Below are 22,055 nucleotides of genomic sequence, written 5' to 3'. Positions count from 1 at the left end.
TTTGCTACTACTAATTTTAATTTATTTATTTACTGTCATGGTAAACAAAAAGAAAGAAAAGTTATGATAATAAGGAATTGAGGTAAAATGAGGGGAAGATTAATTAACTTAATGGGAATTTCAATTTTGAATTTGAGGAATATTAGTTTGGGCAAATGAAGGATGAAACAAAGGTGGGGAATATATGTGTTTTTTCTTTTGGTGGTTTAGATTGAAGGAGAGATGAATAATTAAATGTTATCATTTGTTTTTTTTTGACAATGACGAGGTAATAGTGAGCTAGTACTTACTGTACTGTACTTGAGATATTCTGACACCAATTTTCTTCAAATAATTCTACAATTATCTTCAATTCAAATTTCCCTTTTTCCTTTTTCTTAAAGGGGTTTTCTTAGTTCAAATTACAACTTTGAAAATTATATTTTTCGTTGAATTGCATGTTTTTGGGAAATCTCTCTTAATGGGGGTAAGAATTTGTATTCAAATTCCGTAGTTATGTTAAGTTATATACTAGCAAGACCTGGAGCGCAGTGACATGAAATGTTAACTATGGGAAGAAAAATTAATTGCGATTTTGAATGAATGAGTTGAAATCAAAAAGTTATTTTAAACTTTAAAGTGAATTCGTTGTTTTTACTTGGTCGATAAAATATTCGGATTTTAACCCATCATGGATAAAAGTTTAGTTTATATTGTTAACTATTGTTTCTTTTAAGTTGCAAAAACTTTCAAATATACTCATTTCTTTAAGATCAATGATCTGTTAATGTATTGTTATTACTTCCTAGATCTAGATTGTGAACTAAATTTGAAGTTTTAATATTGTTTTTAAGGTTAACAATAACGTGTGGATGGAAATTCTAAACTTATATATTCTCTTGGAGATATTTATAGATTTGATGTACTTAATAACAATTGTCTATAGTCCGTGCAAATAAATTTTTATTATATGAAATATCATATTTAGAAATGTCAAGCAAACCTTAATTTAATTTCAATTATTAAATTTATGTTCTATAGTGATAGTTACTTAGTTTGTCTTCCTCTCCCTAGAAGTTGGATTGGGTGATAGATTCCTAATTAGATTTAGATTTTTGTTAAATTGCTAATAAAGAATTATGGTCATAATTAATTAGACTTTCAAAACTTGGCTATTAACTACTAATGAATACGAAAGAAATATATTACACACAAATATCAGAATGTTCAATTACTTTGTGCAATAAACTTTTGAAATCGAAGTTATTAGAAATAGAACTTAAAAGGAAGAGTTGCTACGGACTACGTGTGTGTAATAAAACTAATGAAGAGAAGATATTCTTTTAGTTTCATGGTTGTGTGTGGAATTTACATTTGGGTTTTAGGGTTAGAAATCTTGAACTTCTACCATGAAATTTATTTATTTATTTTTACATTTTGATCTTTGAATCATAATTACTGCCAATATACTTTTACTAATACTTGGGTATTCCACATTAAATTTTAATTAATTAATTTAAAGGCTCCTTGCACATACAGCTAATATGGTAAAATTTGGCTTCTAACTTAATGTCTCAAGAAACACAATGAAGGGCATACCAAATGTTGAAGGACCAAAATTTCTTCTTCTCTTTTGTGATTTTATCTATATTGAAGTTATATCCTTATCTATCGCAAACGGTGTTAGAGGTTGGAGAAAAAAAAAATCAAATCTAGCTAGTTTGTCATATTTACAACATCTTTAAAATAAAATCTATGTTTATAAATAATTAGATTAACTTTACAATTGGTTGTTCTAAAAGTAATCTTGATGAAAAAGGATAATAATTTGGTGTATCGCTTCTCATTGCTCACCCAATAAAACATTAAAATAACAAGATTGAAAGAAAAAAAAAGGTGTCACGTTTGTTAAACCTATAAGGTAATTAATTTACTTCTTTAAATTTTACAATCGAGATATAAATATTTAAATGTTGAGGTATCCTAGATGAAAATAATGAAAACATAGTAAAGTATAATTTTGAAACCTAATATTTATGGATTTAAGAAAGTGGCTATTTTAGAAGAGTGGGGATGAAAGAAGCTCATGACTTGGAAGAATAACAATATAAGAAAAAATAATAGAGAGCCACTTGAATTAATTTAGAATTTAGAAAGATTTTTGACGATATGTATCCCAAATAAGGAAAAGACTAAAGAAGATGGGAGGATTAGGAGATGATAATTAAGGGTAATTAAGTGGGTCCCTAATCCTCCACTATCTCTCATTAATCATTTCATTAATTTTAAATACTTATCTCTCTCTATCTCCCTTCCCCTTGGAAACGACACCCTTCGGTGATGACAACAGCGTCACCCACCAAAGAAAACAGTGCATTTTGGGGTGTCTATCAGATCGTGAATTCCACGTGGCGAACATGCAGTGGGTTGGTGATCAAACACGGTTGTTGTTGTTGTAAATGGAATCTTTGGAAGCATAACGTAAGAAGAATCTAATGAAGATACCGCCACAAATTATAAAAGAAGAGAAAAATATTAAAATTTCGAAACCAATTATTGAGTTTTTCCATATTAATCAATTTAAATATTTCCCACCACCCACTACTATATACCACTTTCACCCTTCACATCATTTTTCATAAAAACTATATAATAAAAATTTTATATGATATGATTTTTTTAAAATTAATGTGGGTCATGATCAAACTCATCCATCCTCGTGACAGCGAAATTTGAACCAACAAAACACAACTAGGCTCATATAATATAATGTCTTCATCCCCCCTCCCCCCTCCCCACTTTCACTTCCTTAATGCTAGGATTTTAGGTTCTTCCTAGCTACTTTTCCTTTTTATAATTTATAATAATGTCCCATTAATTAAATTCCATCTCCCTTTCTTTACAATAATGTCTTCCCCCTTTTGGATCTTGTCATTGTCATGGAATCTCTTTTATTCTCTTTCCATTCTTTTCTTAACTCTAAACTACACCTTGTATCTCGCTATCGGGTTAGAGTGTGTTTTAAATACATTCGTTTTATCTAAAAAAACAAGTCATTTAAGAGAGAAAACAAAGTGAATTTGATAGCTTTGGTTTAGTAAAGAGGGGAAGAGGGAACTTTGAGAGGATGAAATTTGGCATTCTGTTGTGTAAGTTGGGATCAAAGGAAAAATATATCAAGCCCATTGTGTGAGGCCCAATTGCCTTTTGGAACATATTATTGTTGGCTTTGCTGAATACTAACTACATGAATTCAATTGTTGCACAAAGTATTCTTGTCACATGTGATCTGTTTTTAGTTTGATGGTCACATTTTGCAATGAAAAGTTTGAGAGGATAATTATAAGTATTATCGTACTAGGAGTGTTTTTAATTAACAATTTTCCCTAAGAAAATATTCTGTCTTCTACATTTGCTTCCTCGCTTTAAGAATATGTTGTATTCTTTGCTTTTTTGACTTAGATGCATAATTGGAAACACAACTATACCAATTGGTTCACTACTACACTTCAATCAAGTTTTTAAATGATTCTAACTTTGTGTTTAAAAGAGAATATATGTGTGTGTGCTTTATTGTTTAAAATAATATACCTAACAAAACTTCGAAATTTTGATATCTCAATCAATGGGTGATTTTCTTCTCTTCTGGATGGGAACAACTTGGGCTCTCTTCATGCTCCAACCACTTAATCTTGTAATTCTTACATCCATACTTCCATTGTTGAATGCATAGAGATGGGCTTCTTGGTTTATGGCTATCTTTGGATACACTCTTGCAGTGATGCAGGCTTTCCCATTCCCACCAAAACTTTCAATGATAGAATGGTCTATCTGCAAAATACAACCCACGTTAATCAAGGCTTTTATATCGAAAAGTTGAACGAGCCATATTCTCAGCTCTAACCTCTTCACTTGTGGAAGACCCAATAAGTAGACACGATATTAATTGGGGAAGGAACGACGATATTTCAAGAATTTGAATACGTTACATTTTACTCTAATACTATGTTATCAAATCTTCCATTAGTTCAGAAGATTATATGAACTTAATTATATCAACCGGATTATAAACATCACAAAAGTGAAGTTGACTCAACGACATTGACATGGTCTGTGTCTAGAAGTTGGGACGTTCGATCTCCACCTTGCAATTGTTGTATTAGCCATGTTGCCATAAAGCTGCCTATCATAATCAACTGAATAATGTTTTTGTTTGTTTTGCCTAAGGTGTTTTCTCGTTTTCTTTTTTATTTTCTAATGTGTGGATCTCAAATGTGAATCAACGTACCAGGCTTCTTAAGGATATCGTTTCACGAAGAGGGTCCATGTCGACGAATGCTCCATAAGTGGCTTTCTCAAGCCCTTCCCTTTGAGAAGACCTGTTGAAATTGTGACTCTCTGCCTCAGGCATAATAACACACAACCAGTGTATAGAAGAAAATATAAACAATATGTAAACCAACAAACCTGCTTTGATCACTGCACATGAGCACAACATATTTGTCATATTGGTTTCTGAATACTCGAAAGTAGACTGCAGTTTGTTCTGTCAAATCCTTAGAAGCCAAAACCAACAAGCCAAATGGTCCAATTGCGCCTTTCCCCAAAGCTTTATTATTCTCTTTGCAGAGAAACTGTGGATCATTCCAACTCGCATTCATCTCTTCTGCTTCTTTAAGACCAGATAAACGGAACGAAATTTCGATATCGGCCTTTGTATACAGGAAACACATATGAAAATGTTATTATTTAACCAACATTTCTGGTCTTCTCTGAGAGTTAGTTTGTGGGGGGAAATTCAGGTCTTTGAAATTCTGAAACAATGAATAACTAAGATAGTTACCTGTGCAGCTGTAATGCCTGGGACTTCGAATAGGGAACCACTTTTGAGGTCCACGTCATCAAAACTCACTTGCTTTGTACGTAGTTTCTCAAGTTCTTTAATTGGCCATTGTACCAATTGTCTTCCAGATTCACCAAGTAATATGGTTCTAGGAATTGACTGTGAATAATTTAATTTAAATGTAGTGAGCTATTGATGTAACAAGAGACACAATAAGGTTGATAAAGGATGAGACAGAGACAAAGGATTACCTGAAGGCCAGACCATCCTTTGGTAGTATCATCCGCTTCACTATCAGATTCTATTATCCATCCCCACAATATTCTTCTCTTCTTACCACTGTCATAAAACGATTTGGAAGCATAGAATTTCCCATAATCGTATCGCATATCAGAGCCATTGCTCAAGAAGTTATTCTCAACAGAATATGTGTCTGTTCCTGGAATGTAACTCCCCAATACGTAGTGATCAGCCTCCTTAAAACTTGCCTTAAGTACATGCTTGATTAACCCATCCTGAACAGAAGTGTCAAGTCCATTACTACCGTTGATACTCACCGGATAAAAATCGGGGCACTCCCACATCCCAGTCTCGTTCGACAAATGAAGCGGACTCTTACTCCTAGTCCAATTCACAAAATCTTCACTTCGATACAGAATCGCCATTCCACTTCCCCCAATCTCCCCTCCAATAATGACCCTCCACAACCTGTCTTGGCCCAGCCAAGCAGTAGTAGGGTCCCTAAAATTTGAAGGATCAATATCATCAACAGGGGCAATCAGAGGATTATGAGGTGATTTAATCCAATCTTTCAGTAGAGGGTCAGACCGATTCTTAGGCAGAGCTAAATTTTGAAATTGCTGGTTTTCAGAGTTAGCTCCAGTGTATAAGATAGCCGGTTGTTCATCCAAAAGAATTGTAGCAGAACCAGACCAACAACCATTGGTTTCATAAGGTTCGGTTGGAGACAAAGCATGTTCCAAATGAACCCAATCAACAAGGTCATATGATATTGAATGGGCCCATGTAATGTTGCCCCAAATTGCACTATAAGGATTGTACTGATAGAACAGATGATAAACTCCCTTATAATACATTGGCCCTGCAATTATTGACTCATTACAACTTGTCTACAGCAAAAAGAGGGAAATGATGAACAAAAATTTTCTTTTGGGGGGGAATAACTGTACCATTGGGATCTTTGGAGTCGTCATCAGCCAAAAAAAGCCCAACAAAACACATCAAGAAATTGGATCAATAGGGTAAATTGTCAAATTCCAAATAGAGAAAAGTAGCAAAAATGCCAAATGAAACTAGAGATTTTGATGAGATTTTTACCATTCATCCAATTTTTTGGAGGCTGGAAGTGAAAAGCTGTTCTATAGGGCTGATTTGAGACTGCGTCAACTCCATTATAAGCCAACAAAAAGCAAAGGAGAACCATCCAATTGAAGGGTTTCTTCATCCTCCTCTGACTTTGATGGCGAACCCAAGTGAGAGGTACTGATTTGCTGTATTCTCCGGCGATGGGTCGCCGGAATCAATGGAGTGTCGACCTGTTGAATCGTTGATCTCGTCCCTTTGACCTGATAGTTCTTGAATCTGCAGTCCTTTTTTTTTTTTAATGAAAAGCTGAAATTCAGAACAAGATAGGAAAATCAGTGGCCATCGGGACCGGTCCATGACTGTACAATCTTTCAACAGCCCACTGTCAAATATCTCTACAATCATATGATACCTTGGTTCAATAGTTGTGTTTTTTATTTCATTTCAAAAAAGTTTCAAACCAAATTAAAATAGTTGTCCTCAACACAGATGATGGGACAAATTTGTTTGAATCTTCTTACAAAAAGAGCAAAACAGTGAAGAAATTGTTTTATAAAAACAAAAATATTATCGTATGGGAAAATTCCACGTTGGAATATTGTCGTTTCTTTTAAAGTAAAATATCTGATGTGATTCATTTGCAAAGCTGAGCCAATAATTGATTATCTTTTTGGACTATGGCATGTTACATGTTACACTATGTTTGTCTATTCAAATTATACATCTATATATATATATATATATATATTACATGATTTGTAATTCCAAAAACAACTCACCATAGTTATCTCATTCAAATTTCATTATATCCACTATTAGTTTTTTTAGCTTTTTAAATAAATAAAAATTGGTCAACTTATAGTCAAATTTTCTTATAGGAGAAATTGTGATATGGGTTTATTATTGATAGGAGTTAATAGGAAGTGTGTGTATCCATGTGTATTAAGTTAGTTATTTCATTTTTATTTTAGAAAAGTGTTTGTTCCTATTAATTTTAAGTTTGGAAGGTTGAAACCCACTCAAAGAAAATAAGAAATAAGACAATTTTCCTTAACAAAAAGAAATGCACAAAATTTAAAAATATATATGTTATCAAAATCAAGACTTTTCATTCTCTTTTTTCTTTTTTTCTTTTTTCTTGTTTCTTTTCATAATAGAATTTTAGAAATAAATTATCCTTGACTTGTGAGACTGAGAATTGAATAGCTAAGTAACACTGACAACGATAATTAATTAATTCCATGATTTGAGGGGTAAATGAAAGTGTCACGTGGGATTTCTTAATTAATACCTAAGAGTATGGAATTATTGAATGCCACGTTGGTGGTCCACGCATGTCAAAACGCTGTCGTTTTCTTCAACTTAATTCATCTTTTCTATTTATGTATTTTTGTAAATAGTTATTTTTTTATCCAGAGTTTTTTACTATAATTCCTAATCAATTCATCCAAGTTTTAAAATATCTACTATGATATAAATATAAAAAAATTATAAAATAATTTTTTAAAAAATGAACGAGTAATAAGTATTTTGTTATTTTATAATAAGTAAACATATCTACCACATTTATATAAGTGGTTTTTTTTATGTTCATTTCATTCGTTTCGTGGACTTGTGTTTAATGCAATGAAAATATTGATTCTCAAACTTGATGAAAACGTAAAAATATCCACATAACGATAAAAAATATTACAACTATTTAAAAAATACACATCAAATCAATTTTTATTATGGATATTGATGGAAACTTTCTAAAATATGGATATTATGGATATAAACTAAACTCAAATTTGATGAGTAGAACTTGAAAACAGTTTTGAAGTTTAAAGATTGAATAAAAATATTTTTCAAAATTTACGATAAATAAATCAATATAATTTTGTCACCTAAGAAAACAAATATAGATTATAATTAAAGCTTACACTGATTCCCATGAACCCATTACAAAAAGATTGTTCTCACCCTCTCAAAAAGAATAAAAAGTTGATACTTTGAAGCGGTACATGTAGTTATATCAGTGACATTAATATATAATTAAGTATGGTGTAATTAGTATATAAATATGTTAGTGATGATCGTAAAGCTTGTAGGTTTAAATCCTCATATTTAAGCAGTATAATAATTCATCTTGACAACTAAATCACAATTTAATTAATTTGTTTTCGATTTTTTTTTTTGTATTGACGGATATGTAATTCAACCCAATTTACGATAGAAAAATCATATCAAAGAGCGTTAGAAAAATTATATTTTTGATAAGATTGAGTATATATAATGAAACTTAATGTAAAATATATCTATATGGGATGAACACACTAAAAAAACGTTTTTTTTTTTTTCATTATAACAAATATCATTTACTTTCGTTGTTTTCTTAACAAAAAAAGATCAATCCAAATCTTTGAAATCAACGATATTATTTCTAACTTTATTTCAAAACCACTGTTGAAATAAAACTCAAGTATAATATTTTGGGTCAATTACACGTGGTATGTCATGACATGACTTATAAGACCCATGCTATACCTTTCCTTTATCGAGCCTTACTTTGGTTTATACTTCCCTCTTGACCAAAAGTGAAGGCCAAACATCTTCTCTTAGCCATGTTATGGTCTATGGGTCTAAGATGATCAAGTTGAGTTCGATCTTGACGTTATTGCTGTTTGTGCGAAACTTACCGTCCTCTCAATTGTATTAGGTCAATTGTGTATTTTGGCCCAAATAAAATCAATAAAAAAAACAAGAATATAATAACCAATAACAAGTTTTATAAGTTTTTATCAACACTAGTACTGTTTTAAAGGATCGCATGGAACTATAAAACCGACTTTGACCATGAAAAAGTATATATAAAAATTAACCATTAGTCATCAATCAATTTAGGGTAGTTTAAGCCTTTAAAATGTTTTTAAAATAAGGTCGACTTGAATTTTTCCAAATCGGCTCAAAACAAACCTCTCCTTCTCTCCGGCTAACAATTTCAGTCAGTTTTGGCGGTCGGTTTAATTTTTTGATATAGTCAGTCCAGTCTTAATCACGGTGAGAGGGAGAGAGAGGGAAAATATTAGAGAGAGAGAGTGAAGCAATAATTGAGAGTTTTCACTTTTAAATTTATTTCACCAAAACGATCTTCTTTCTTTGTCAACCGCCATTATTGACCTCTCAAGCCTGTCTGGTTTTCAAAGATGATGATGATTAATCTTTGAACCCCCCCAAAAAATAGAAAAAAGAAAAGAAAACAATAATCTGTAAATTATAATCTTTAAGAGTATGGTGAAAAGAAATAAAAATTAGAAAAAGGAAGAAAACAAAAAGAGGCATCCTTATCAGAAGAGCAGAGAGAGTATTGGGTTATGGGCTGGGCACAGTACCGCCGCGCCGGGGACCGACCTACCCTCTCTCTCTCACCCTTTTTTTTTTCTTATTTATATTATATTTACCTAATTTCCATTTTTCTATTTTATTCATTTTAATTAACTCTTGAAAATGACTTCTCGATCTTGAGCTTTTCTTTTTACCCTTCTTGAATTTGCAGATCAAAACGAGTTAATGGAAGAGAGACTGTTGATGTTTCTAAAACGATAATAACTCAACGATGAAAAACTTTTTAATTTTATAACAAAAATGGAGGTAATATATATATATATGTATGTATGTTTGTATGTAAACATAAGCTTTCATTTAAGTGTCTAATTGATTTTAAAATTCTACATTTTGGTCTTGAAGTTTTATGCTTACGTTGGGTAGGTTCTTAAACTTTAAAGAGTTCTTCTGCAGTAGGCTACATGAGCTTTAAACAAATCAAGTCCATCATTTTTTGATTAGGTGGTTGACTACATTTTGTGTAAACTTTGAGGTGGAAACCAATTTTTGTTTTTTGTTTTCCAAGATTAAGCTTGTTCTCTAAAAATAAAATCTAACTTCTTTTTAGTTTTTAAATTTTCCCTTTGGTTTTTTAAACTATTAATTAAAGGAAGAAAGTTGAAGATGATATATTAGTAGGTGTTTTTCATCTTAATTTTAAAAAACAAAATAGTTACTAGACATAATTTTAATTGTTTGTATTGAACACATTTGTGTGTATAGGTCAATGTGACTTAAGACCTCCAACTTTGAAATTTTGGTAATTGATATAAATTAAAATAAATAGTTTAGAGACTGACTTAAAATTTAACTTTTGGTATTATAATTCTTTTACATTATAAGTGATTTTAAAATGAAAGCTTGCAATCACCATCAAAATCGCTGTTGTATTAAAATGGCTTTCAAGAATTTCATGAGTTGTCTACAAAAGTAAATGTAAAAGAGAAAAGAAAAACTTTGTTAACTTTCTTGCTAAAATCCAAATAAATTTTGAGACACCATTTGAATTTTAATTGTATTATTGAAGCTCGTATATGTTTTATAGTTCAAGAGAATAAAAAATAAAAAGTAAGTATAATGGATAAAAATATTGGAAATAATAATTAAATATATAGTAATAATTTTATAAAAATTGTAAATTTAACAAAAAAAAAAAATCTATTAATAATAAACTTGACTAAATAGACGTGTTTATGAGTGATAGAGGATAACAGATTTTATAATATTTATAATTTTTAAAAAATATAATTATTTATTGAACTCAACTATTCCAAATAAAAATATATACGTGGGGTTTTGTTTTGTTTAATTTTCAACCAAAAAAAATTGATATGGCAGTCTAGATCATGATTGACAAGTAATTTTTATACTCTAGAAGACAATAATTTTATATATATTGTACTAGACTCTAGGATTAAAATGGTAAATAACTTGTATAAAAGAAAAAAAAAATATAGCACGAGAACATAACATCTTTCAAAGCCTATATTAAATGAATAAACACATATGGTAAGGACCCTGTATTAAGTTGTTTGTATCGTCACATAATAAATTTAATGCATTTCAATATTAAATAAATAGCATAATAAATTGAGGGGATTCAAAATCCTCTCTTGGTTTTAAAAAAATTTGAATGTATCATTGTTGACAAATTAAAATAATGTTGGTGAAAATATGTTATATAGAAAAACCATCTTGTGAACATATTAATGTATAAACTAATACATAGAAGAATTGTAAAAAATAACAAATTTGATAAAATATTTACAATATAGCAAAATTTTCAGATTATACTAATATTTGACCGTGATAGTCTATTCAATTTTTGTTAAAGCTTATAAATATTTTAATTTATTTTGATATTTTTAAAAATGTTTCTAATATATATACTAATTAAAAACATGAGTTAATAGTTGTATGATTAATATAGACTAATATTTAGTTCATTTATATATAATTACAGGTTGCTTGCACTAACTAACTAAATCAATTTAAGTTAAGTACATGTTAATCTACACAGTTAAGAAATTTGAAAGTTTTATTGATATAATTATGAGATTCAAATTGAAATGGTTATAACTAATTAAAAGTAATTAATTAGATGATTTTATAAAATCAAGAGGTATATTTGTTTGACAGATATTAAGCAATACATATGTCCGGTGAGTTTCAATCACTGAACCAATCATGCATGACAGAAACATTATAACTTTTTTTGTTCCCTTTTTCTTTCTGTTTTACATTTTATTTTTCACTAAACTTTGCCCGTGAACATGTTAAAAAAGTCCCATATATAATATCCTGTTTTTTCTATTTCATATTGTTTTTTCATATCATCATCAGCCTAGCTGTGTAGGAATATATATCTCGATCATCCTTATTTTCTTTTTCATATTTTGAGTTCTTTTTTTGTAAAATAAATCAAAGCTTCATCATTTAATTATAACCCTAGAGTCAAACGTGGATTATTATTACATTTACATTATCAATTATCATTTTATTGTAGGGTTTAGGTTTTAAAAATCAAAGGTTAATGATAAAGTTGCTACTGTAATACAATTATTAGACGACTAATTTTTTCTTTCTTTAAATAAAATTCAACAAAGGAACATGACAAGGAAAAAGACAGCAACCTAGCTCACATCAGAACAAAGCTTTGTGTATATCTCTCTCCACAGGAATCTCTCTCTCTCTCTCTCTCTCTCTCTCTCTTTCTCTTTTTAACAGTAATTTTAAAAAAGAAAATTATAAAAAATAAAATATTTTAAATATTTGGTCTTTTGAGCAAGGAAATGGGGCTTTTTTCTTTTTTGGTTTTGTTCTGAAAGTTTCTTTGGTTTTAGGCTTTTAGCAGGAGGCAGCAAGAAAGTTTGTTGAAAAACATTCAAGAAGGCCAGTGGGTACAAGGTTTTCTTTTTGTTGCTAAATTCCCCCACCTTCATAAATTTTCATTTTTTGTATTTAATTTTACTGTCTCTTCACATGCATATATACCAAACCTCCCCTTTCATTTTTTTATAAAAAAATTATGAAGGAGATCTTAAATTAAATCTATGAAACTTGATATTCATGGATAATTAATATTCCTCTCCCAAGTTTTTGGTTTTTATGTTTTATTCTGAATTAGGGTTTTTTTTTTCAGATCTATCTCTCTCAAGATAGAGTTCTTTGATTTCACTATACGTTTCTCATTTATAAAGGGGTTTTGCAGTTGGAATTTAATGAAGTGAAAGAGGATATTGATGATGATGATGATGAAAAGTAATTTAATGGTGGATGAGAATTTGTCTGTCTTGACTTGTGCTTCTGGAGAAACAATGACAAGAACTGAAATTTCCACTACTACCCCTATGTATTCTCATCAATCATCTTCTTCCATAAATCAACCAACACCACCGCTTCCACCGCTACCGCCGCCACCACCGTCAAAAAAGAAGCGAAATCTTCCAGGCAATCCAGGTATTGTTTTTGTTGAGAATACATGAATAGATGTTATGATTTATATCTTGTGTTTTCATACTTCTGTAATATTAAAAAAGAAGAAAGTTTGAATTTTGAATCAGACCCAGAAGCGGAAGTGATAGCCTTATCGCCAAAATCACTTCTGGCGACCAATAGATTCATATGCGAGATCTGTAAGAAGGGGTTTCAAAGAGATCAGAATTTGCAACTTCATAGAAGAGGACACAATCTACCATGGAAGCTAAAGCAAAGAGGCAACAAGGAAGTGAGGAAGAAGGTGTACGTGTGCCCAGAACTGACATGTGTACATCATCATCCATCGAGGGCTCTGGGCGATCTAACCGGGATCAAGAAGCACTTCTGTAGAAAGCATGGTGAAAAGAAGTGGAAATGTGAAAAGTGTTCAAAGAGATATGCAGTTCAATCAGATTGGAAAGCTCACTCCAAAATTTGTGGCACTAGAGAGTATAGATGTGACTGTGGAACTCTCTTCTCCAGGTAAATTACTTAATGTGAATATGCAATTCAATATAAGTTTCAAACTCAAATCAACGAGAACTATTATTTAATCATTTCCAAATTTAAATTCCTATGATTTTAAAAATGTTAAAGTCTAGTCCATAGATGCGTGATTTGGTAAAAGACTAATTATTATAAATGGTTTTATAAAGATTATACATGTATGAATAAATTTTATCAAACATATACCATAAAAATCAATTGAGTTTTTTCTAAACCATAGAAACCAAATAAAAGGACAGTTTTTAAAAAAAAAACAAAAACAAAAATGAACCAAATTTTGTAATTAAGCATAATAAATGATTATTTATGGGTTATTGTTTAAAATGTCTCAACTGTTGAAGTATGGTAGAAGAATATAAAAACATTATTATTGTTGTTACATTTTGTGAAAAGTGGGAGAGAGAGAGAAGTAGGGGATAATAATGTGGGAGTATTTTTGAGTATGTAGTACAGAGAAAATTTATGGGGCAGTGATAAAAATTTGTTTGTTTATGTGTTGTATTGTTTTGAACTTTGGCAGGAGGGACAGTTTCATAACCCACAGAGCATTTTGCAATGCCTTGGCTCAGGAAAGTACCAATTTTAATAGTAACCCAACTCCTAAAATTACATCCCACCTTTTCCCATCTATTAATTTCCCTCTTAAATTTGAACACCAAGACCCTTTTTTCCCTCCTCCTCCTCCTCCTCCTCCACCACCTTCTCATCAAAACCCTAATAACCCTACTTCTTCAATCGGGTTCGGATTACCCGGTCTCGGTCCGGGTCATCTTTTTGCGTCTTCTTGCCCTGCATGGGAAGTTAATAACAACAACAATAATTCATGTTCAGCTGAAATTGCTCCATTTTTTCATCACATGGTGGGTTTTGAAGAGGCGGCCTCATTTGAAGAAGCACTTAATGGGATATTGATGAGTAACAGTAATAGAGGCAATAAAAATGGTGGCAAAGGTGGCGGTGCTGCCGGAGAAATAACGAGGGATTTTCTGGGGGGGCTGAGACCTGTGGATTCTTCTATGTTTCAGAATCATGATCATCAGATGATAAATAACGACATGTCGAATTTGGATTCTCCTTCGACGTTTGGAGTGCACGGCCAGAACCAGAATACGACATGTTGGCGTCAAAATTAGTTTTTTGTTTTTCTTTTTTGAATCCAAAATGAGTTTTTGGATCAAACGGAGGAATGAGCGGTGAAAAAAATGTATGTATTTATTTATTATTTTTTTTCTTGAGGAATTTTCATGTAACAATTTTCGCTTTGCTCTTAAATTCTCTCTCTCTCTCTCTGGATTACCTTTTTTGTTCACAATAAATTTCAAAAGGGTCATTAATTATGACAGTCTTAAATGATAAATTTATGGGTAATAATTAATAACTTTTAACTCAACTCTAGTAATTATATTATATGATAAACTTTGATAAACATCCATTGATAAAAGGTTAGAGTTGTCTGTCTAATTAGATCTATTGCTAGTAAAAAATAAAAATTTGATCTATCTATACATATTTTTAATATGTTAAAAAAAAGTCAATTTTAGATATAATTAAATGAAAAATATATATAAAATAATAGATACTAATATATTTATATTATTAATTTCTATTGGTTTATATCTTAATAAAATCGAATAAAATTTAAAGTTCTATAAATGTTTTTAGCTATTTTATCGTTAATCGTCATTTTGCTTGAAACAATTTTTTCTCTTTTTAAAAAGCACTCTTTCCCATTTTAAGTAAAATTTAAAGTTTAGATTTCTTAGTACTTAATTTTAAAAATATTAATTTTTTTTTCTGTTTTTGATTTTAATCGTACACCTACTACTCTTCTTCACTTATGTCTAATTTTAATAATATATTTTGATTTTATGTTATTTTATTTTAATTAAATTAATTTTTATGTTAAGTTTTTTAATAGTTATAAATATAATAATTAGATTTACAATAATTAAATAATTAAGTCTACTCCAAAGGTTAAATTTATTTATTGTAAATTGATGAACCATATATTTATAATTTTTAAAATATTATTATATACTTAATTATTATTTTTAAAATTATCACCAATTGAAATTATTTTTATTTTTTCACGTGTTTCTATGCAAACAATTTTCATTTTCTTCCGCTTATTATTGAAATTTCTCCAACTTGTTACCCAAATTTGCAATTCACATCATTGCTGATTTGAATTTAGCAGGTTTTTCTTGTTAATGTTACTCCTCATTCAGTGTTTGTGTATTATTAATATCCCTTTTTAGTCAATCTCTAAACATTCAAATGCTTGACCTTAATTACTGCCTAGTTTAACTAGGCAATATTAAAAACTCACGTATTATATTAAGTGCCTAGCTTTAATTAACTGGATTTACCACGTAGGGTTTAAGGTTTTTTTTTAATCCAAAACATGAGCACTACAAAGCCTAAGTTGGGTCGAGAAAGCACTTCGGCAAGAAGCTTAGTAGACCATTGTGACATTGTCACAAAGAGAAAGAAAGATGTTATACTATGGTCATTTCATTTGATGATTATGATGCATATACACTGACCACAATACTGTTCTTTTTATAAATACTATTTGAGTGCATCATGTTGCACAACTTATTTTTATGCAATACCTAAAGTTTCAAAACACGAATCATTACATGTTAATCTTTTTTTCTTTTACATATGAATGAAAGTACAAGTATATTCTATTAACAATAAAAGTAGTTAGACTGTTATTTTCTGTTGTATTAGTTGTATTAGTTAATCTGTTATTTTCTGTTGTATTAGTTGTGTTAGTTAATCTGTTAGACAGTTATCAGTTGCTGCCAAGAATCTATAAATACCAAGCTTGGTTGATGTAAATATCCTAGACATACAGAAATAAAGAATTTACTGCAGTCAGTAAATCTTTTCTCCCAAATTCTGCTTCTTCTGTTATATTCTAAGATTTTTTGTTGTGTTTTTTTGTATAGTAATTAAGGTGCAGTTGCGATAATAGAGATGTAAACTAAATTGGTAATCATACTTATTTTGTCACTTGAACTTTGTGGTGTTTGGAAAAGTCAAGTAACCATCATTAAACTTTTTATGAAGGATAATTTGTATAGTAGTAGAGTGTTATGATCTAATTTAATAAACTCTATTATATTCGAATATGTAGTTGCAAAAAGTTGAGTGTATTTGTGAATCTAGAGTGAATAATGAGTATATCTCAAATACAGTTTATCTTTTTTTGTTGTCTCATTTATTATTGATTGGTGTTGTTTTTTTAATTCATCATGATATGTACAGGTGGAGAATCCAAACATATTTGACTCTTGGTTGAATGTACATACCCATTTTTACCTAAATATATCTTTCTACTCAAACAAACACATGATACAAAATTTATTATAGAAAAAGAAGAAAGTATGATTCAAAGTCCCATCAATTGTAAATTAGGTTAAAATAATCAATGATAATAGTCAGAGCTTGAGGATTAAAATAAAATTTCTAAACTTCAAGAATAAAAAATTAAAGAAAGCACTGGAATATATATATATATATTATATATATTAGCATTTGGGTTTTGAGATCAGACGAGAAAAGAAGCCCAATAGGCCTCAACTTCGAGCCCAATTAGAAAAGAAAGGAGGGGTGCTGGGGCCCAAATTGGAGCCCAAATGAAAATGCACAATAATCCCAAAACAGGCCCAAAGGCCCGATTCGGGCAAGAGCTGGGAAATGGCTAAGGGGAAGGAGAAGAAGGTCGGTGAAGAGAAATGGAGAAGGGGAAATATCTTGGAAGGGTTAGGTCAGGATCGAGCTTCTTGTCCTGTGGATCCAAATAACGAAAGGGATTCGAAGAAGGATGGAGTCAAAAGAGAGGGGCATAACCGGCATTTACAAATTTTGATATTGCTCTGTAATGGTCAGGAAGCGTTGCGACAATTGCAGAACCCATCTGACTGGAGTAGATTTTCCCCATAACCTCTTCACCTTCTTTATCTCAATCCCCATTTCCTTTGTTTCCGCTCCTATTTTTCTTCAACCCCATAACAAATCTTTCTTCATCTTCGAGCTTGCGTGAAGACAGGTCCCAGGATTGAGAACTGCGAAGATCGAACCCTTTTCCTCATCGCGTAAGGAATGGCTTGGAGGCATCTCATAACCCGGGTGGGTTAATTTTTCGCTTAACAGTTTGATCAGATCCTTAATCTTTCCTGATTGCAATCATATTGGGCGCCGGCGACATGGGTTTTTTTTTAAAGCAATCCTTTGATTTTGGGAACCCTAGTTTTCTTCAATTTTGGGATTTTCAGCTTTATCGATGATTATTGATTGGATGTTGCGATTTTTTTACGTGTATGGAGGTGTTGTTATTTTTTGTGTTTTGCTAAAAAGATGTGTGTTTTAAGCTCTTTGTTCGTGTGGGGTCGTTGGGCGGCAGCTTCCTTTCATTTCCTCGTTTGCTAGCTTCTAGGATTAACAAAAGGGTTTGCGTGGTCAAACACTTCTAGTTTCTCGATATGTTATTGTCTGTTTCAGTGACTCAAGATGTGTTTTCTACGCTACAGGTTTCAAGGAATAATTTGGAGTTTGGGCAGCTAAAGAATGCGTTGATCAATACATATTTACCCCTCAATCAGGGTGGAGTGGGTAGCGGTGGAGGTAAGTTCATTTCTGCTTTTGCCCATCAATCTCCTTGTGTTCTTTGATATGTCAAAAAGACTTGTTTAACGTTTAAAGTCTAGCTTTTTTTAATCCTTACAACCGTCATGCGTGCGTGGTGGTGAATTTGAAGTCAATTTTGTATTTCTTGAAATAAGTTTATTCGCTTCTTCTTCTTTTTGGTATGCAGTATATAAGTTCTTGGCGGCGCAGAAGAGATATCAGTCGAGCTACGTTGGGAACCTTGCTCGAAGAGTGCGGGATGCTGATGAGGCTACTGAAGTTGCTCATCTCAAAGAACTCTTCCGTAGGAATGATCCTGAAGCTGTTATAAAACTATTTGAAACTCAGCCATCATTGCACCACAATGCTACTGCACTTTCTGAATATGTTAAAGCATTGGTGAAAGTTGACAGGCTGGATGAGAGTGAACTACTTAAGACATTGCAGAGAGGTGCGCATACTGCTTCTGTATAATTTTTCAATTCGTCATAAATTACTTATGTTTAATTTTAGCTTTATTATTTTCAATTTATCGTTTCCCTTATTGTGTTCTATATCTTTTTTCTTTTACATTTCCAACGATCCTAAAATTTGACATTTTAGGGGGCATCGTAAAAGCTTTTGTTGTTCTAATGCTGAATGAAATTGCACGTGCATGTATTTCCCCATCGTAAAAAGATGTGATTTCATGTTCCTATCCATATTATCGCAGTGACATATGATGAAGTTCATTAAGTAACGTGTATTTGACTTCTTTCTGTAGGCATTTCAAGTGCATCTAGGGGAGATGAAAGCGTTGGTAGCATAGCAGCTTTCAGGAATGTTGGAAAACAGTCAAAAGAAGGTGTTCTTGGAACCTCAAGTTCTCCTATCCATATGGTTGCTACTGAAGGGGGCCACTTTAAGGAGCAGCTCTGGCGCACGATTCGCACTATTGCATTGGCCTTTCTCTTGATTTCTGGTGTAGGAGCACTCATTGAGGACAGAGGCATTAGCAAAGGTTGGTTTCTCTGTTTGAACGGCTATGTTTTAGAAATATGAATTGGAACCGGGGAAATAATATTTGCTTAATCGTCTTGACAATATAGGTCTTGGTTTGAATGAGGAAGTGCAACCTAGCATGGAGTCTAATACAAAATTCAATGATGTTAAGGGTGTGGATGAAGCTAAGGCAGAGCTTGAAGAGATTGTTCACTACCTTCGAGATCCTAAGGTAAATTTAAATCTACACATTGTGTGTGTGGGTTTTTTTTAGTGTGTCCCCTTTCTTGTGATTGCTTTATCTCCAGCTTAGTTTAGTTCTATATTCTATTCCTCTATTAATTTATAATTATATCAGTATCCATCGCATGCAGTTAGTTCCTTTATCAGCTGTACTAAACTAGTTTGGTTGGCAATTAATTGGCTAGTTAACTTCTTCAACAATTATTACTGTTGTTATTTAATTTTATCTTATTGTAATTGATTACCTTGTAGCGATTCACTCGTTTGGGGGGCAAGCTCCCAAAAGGTGTCCTACTTGTTGGTCCACCTGGAACTGGCAAGACAATGTTAGCAAGAGCAATTGCTGGAGAAGCTGGGGTACCATTCTTCTCATGCAGTGGCAGTGAGTTTGAAGAGATGTTTGTTGGTGTTGGAGCTAGAAGAGTGAGGGATTTGTTTTCTGCTGCAAAGAAGCGGTCACCATGTATTATTTTCATTGATGAGATTGATGCCATTGGAGGAAGCCGAAACCCCAAGGATCAACAATATATGAAAATGACTCTTAATCAGTTACTTGTTGAACTTGATGGCTTTAAGCAAAATGAAGGAATAATTGTCATCGCAGCAACAAACTTTCCAGAGTCTTTGGATAAGGCATTAGTAAGACCTGGTCGATTTGATCGCCACATTGTTGTGCCTAATCCTGATGTTGAAGGACGTCGGCAAATCCTGGAATCACATATGTCGAAGGTAGATTTCTATTTCTTCAAGACAACTACTTTCCTTGTTTGTAGTATCTCTGCGTTCAGCTTAGTCTGCCAGTGCAAATCTATGCTGAAATAATAATATAGGTCTATCTATCACATATCATATTTATGGTAAGGTAAAATACTTCTGCTTCATGCTGCCTGCTTTGTGTCTCTCTCCTTTCCCAATATGACGCTGTGCATTGTTTTATAATTCTTCAGTCATGTCTTAGATGCTATGTGATGATATTTTGACAACAATCTCAAACTTGGCTTATTGTGTTTTGTGACATTAGGTAATTTGTTGATTATTTGAATTTTTAGCTAGGTCTAAATCTTTTAACATATAGTTCTGAATCCTGATCTTGACTGAACTTCTATCCTCGTCTAGGTGGTTTTGAGCTTCAGAACCATATTTTGTCATAAGTTTTTTTGGAAAATAGCAACTTCTTGGCTCGCTAGGGACCATCTAGTTTTCAGTTTCAAGTTTAAATCTTAGCTAGTTTTTAGCTAGCTACCTAGTTTTGCAGTTCCAAGTTTGCTTCCTGAAACTTTATGATGCCAGACAATGTCATATCTTTTTACGGTCAATTATCGTACAGATACCCTTCTTATGCTCAATAATTATGGATTTGACGTTACCTTTGCAGATATTGAAGGCAGATGATGTTGATATGATGATCATTGCGAGGGGGACTCCTGGTTTTTCTGGGGCTGATCTTGCAAATTTAGTTAATATAGCTGCTTTAAAGGCTGCAATGGATGGTGCTAAGGCTGTGAGCATGGATGATCTAGAATTTGCAAAGGACAAGATTATGATGGGAAGTGAGCGTAAGTCGGCTGTTATTTCTGATGAGTCACGAAAATTGACTGCATTTCATGAGGGTGGCCATGCTCTTGTGGCAATCCACACTGATGGAGCGCTTCCAGTTCACAAGGCCACAATTGTCCCGAGAGGTATGGCTCTTGGCATGGTTGCACAGTTGCCTGACAAGGACGAAACTAGTGTCTCCCGAAAACAGATGCTTGCTCGCCTTGATGTTTGCATGGGAGGACGAGTTGCTGAAGAGCTCATTTTTGGAGAAAATGAAGTAACTTCCGGTGCTTCATCTGATTTGCAGCAAGCAACTTCTCTTGCCAGAGCCATGGTTACCAAGTATGGTATGAGCAAAGAAGTTGGACTCGTCGCCCACAATTATGATGACAATGGGAAAAGCATGAGTACAGAAACAAGGCTTCTTATCGAAAAGGAAGTGAAGAACTTCTTAGAAGCGGCCTACACAAATGCAAAAACAATTCTCACTACCCATAACAAGGAGCTCCATGCCCTTGCAAATGCTTTGCTTGAACAAGAGACTCTCTCTGGTAGTCAGATCATGGCTCTTCTTGCACAGGTGAACTCGCAGCAGCAGCAGCAACAACAACATCAACAATTAGTTTCTACACAGAGTAGCTCGCAGTCCAAACCCGTGCCACCATCAGCACCAAACCCTGCTGCGTCGGCTGCCGCAGCTGCAGCAGCGGCTGCGGCAACAGCGGCAGCCAAGGCTAAAGGCATTGCTCCTGTTGGATCTTAGCCATATGTCGTTGCCGTTGCAGCTTTGTTTTAAATTTTTGATATTCATTGTGAATATAGTAACTTGCTGCCTTGTTACCTCTTTTTTTTTATGGTGATTGTAGCCTGCCACTAATTTATGTATCACTATGCATCTAATTGTCGATTGGTAGCTGTAGAAGAGGTGAATGCAGAAAGTGTAGCGGTTAGAGGAGTTCATTGTCTTTTCCTTATGCTTCTCTTCCATTGTTTCAATACTCAAAAAATAATTTTTCTTACATACATACCTTGAAAAGAACTTGTAAGGCTCCCCTCCTCCAATCTCAGCTCAGTCTTTTGATATGATTGCCTTTGATTTTTGATTTATTTTGCTCTTACATCAAAGAATGGAGTATAGTTTTGGAACCATATTTTTTCT

General features: G+C 32.4%; 3 protein-coding genes across 5 annotated transcripts; 2 read left to right on the top strand and 1 right to left on the bottom strand.

Moving 5' to 3' along the window:
• Positions 1-3,322: 3,322 nt before the first annotated feature.
• Positions 3,323-6,588, bottom strand: LOC101215520 (beta-fructofuranosidase, insoluble isoenzyme CWINV1). Of its 2 annotated transcripts, none has more exons than XM_004141379.3 (7): positions 6,161-6,574; positions 6,013-6,021; positions 5,074-5,924; positions 4,823-4,981; positions 4,447-4,691; positions 4,268-4,358; positions 3,323-3,810 (listed from the first exon to the last, which is right to left on the bottom strand). In XM_004141379.3, exons 1-7 carry the CDS (start codon positions 6,285-6,287, stop codon positions 3,598-3,600), a joined length of 1,695 nt encoding a protein of 564 aa, XP_004141427.1. In that variant the 5' UTR covers positions 6,288-6,574; the 3' UTR covers positions 3,323-3,597. The 2 variants fall into 2 exon arrangements, 1 of the variants encoding a protein (XP_004141427.1); XR_004216340.1 differs by having other exon boundaries at positions 3,391-3,810; positions 4,268-4,377; positions 6,161-6,588.
• A 5,565-nt stretch (positions 6,589-12,153) lies between these two features.
• On the top strand, positions 12,154-14,791 carry LOC101215280 (zinc finger protein MAGPIE). Of its 2 annotated transcripts, none has more exons than XM_011655877.2 (4): positions 12,154-12,418; positions 12,723-12,970; positions 13,075-13,471; positions 14,016-14,791. In XM_011655877.2, exons 2-4 carry the CDS (start codon positions 12,754-12,756, stop codon positions 14,626-14,628), a joined length of 1,227 nt encoding a protein of 408 aa, XP_011654179.1. In that variant the 5' UTR covers positions 12,154-12,418; positions 12,723-12,753; the 3' UTR covers positions 14,629-14,791. The 2 variants fall into 2 exon arrangements, with proteins under 2 accessions (XP_011654179.1, XP_004141426.2); XM_004141378.3 differs by having other exon boundaries at positions 12,167-12,411.
• Positions 14,792-17,236: 2,445 nt separating this feature from the next.
• LOC101209284 (ATP-dependent zinc metalloprotease FTSH 4, mitochondrial) lies at positions 17,237-21,979 on the top strand. Its single transcript, XM_004141272.3, has 7 exons — positions 17,237-17,635; positions 18,037-18,130; positions 18,321-18,584; positions 18,897-19,133; positions 19,222-19,346; positions 19,610-20,086; positions 20,733-21,979. The coding sequence occupies exons 1-7, from the start codon at positions 17,609-17,611 to the stop codon at positions 21,657-21,659; spliced, it is 2,151 nt and encodes a 716-aa protein (XP_004141320.1). The 5' UTR covers positions 17,237-17,608; the 3' UTR covers positions 21,660-21,979.
• The last annotated feature ends 76 nt before the right edge of the window (positions 21,980-22,055 follow it).

The sequence above is a fragment of the Cucumis sativus genome, chromosome 4, assembly GCF_000004075.3.
Source record: "Cucumis sativus cultivar 9930 chromosome 4, Cucumber_9930_V3, whole genome shotgun sequence".
Lineage (NCBI taxonomy): Eukaryota > Viridiplantae > Streptophyta > Magnoliopsida > Cucurbitales > Cucurbitaceae > Cucumis > Cucumis sativus.
The sequence above is the reverse complement of the archived record's forward strand: the minus strand, read 5'-3'. Positions and strand labels throughout refer to the sequence as shown.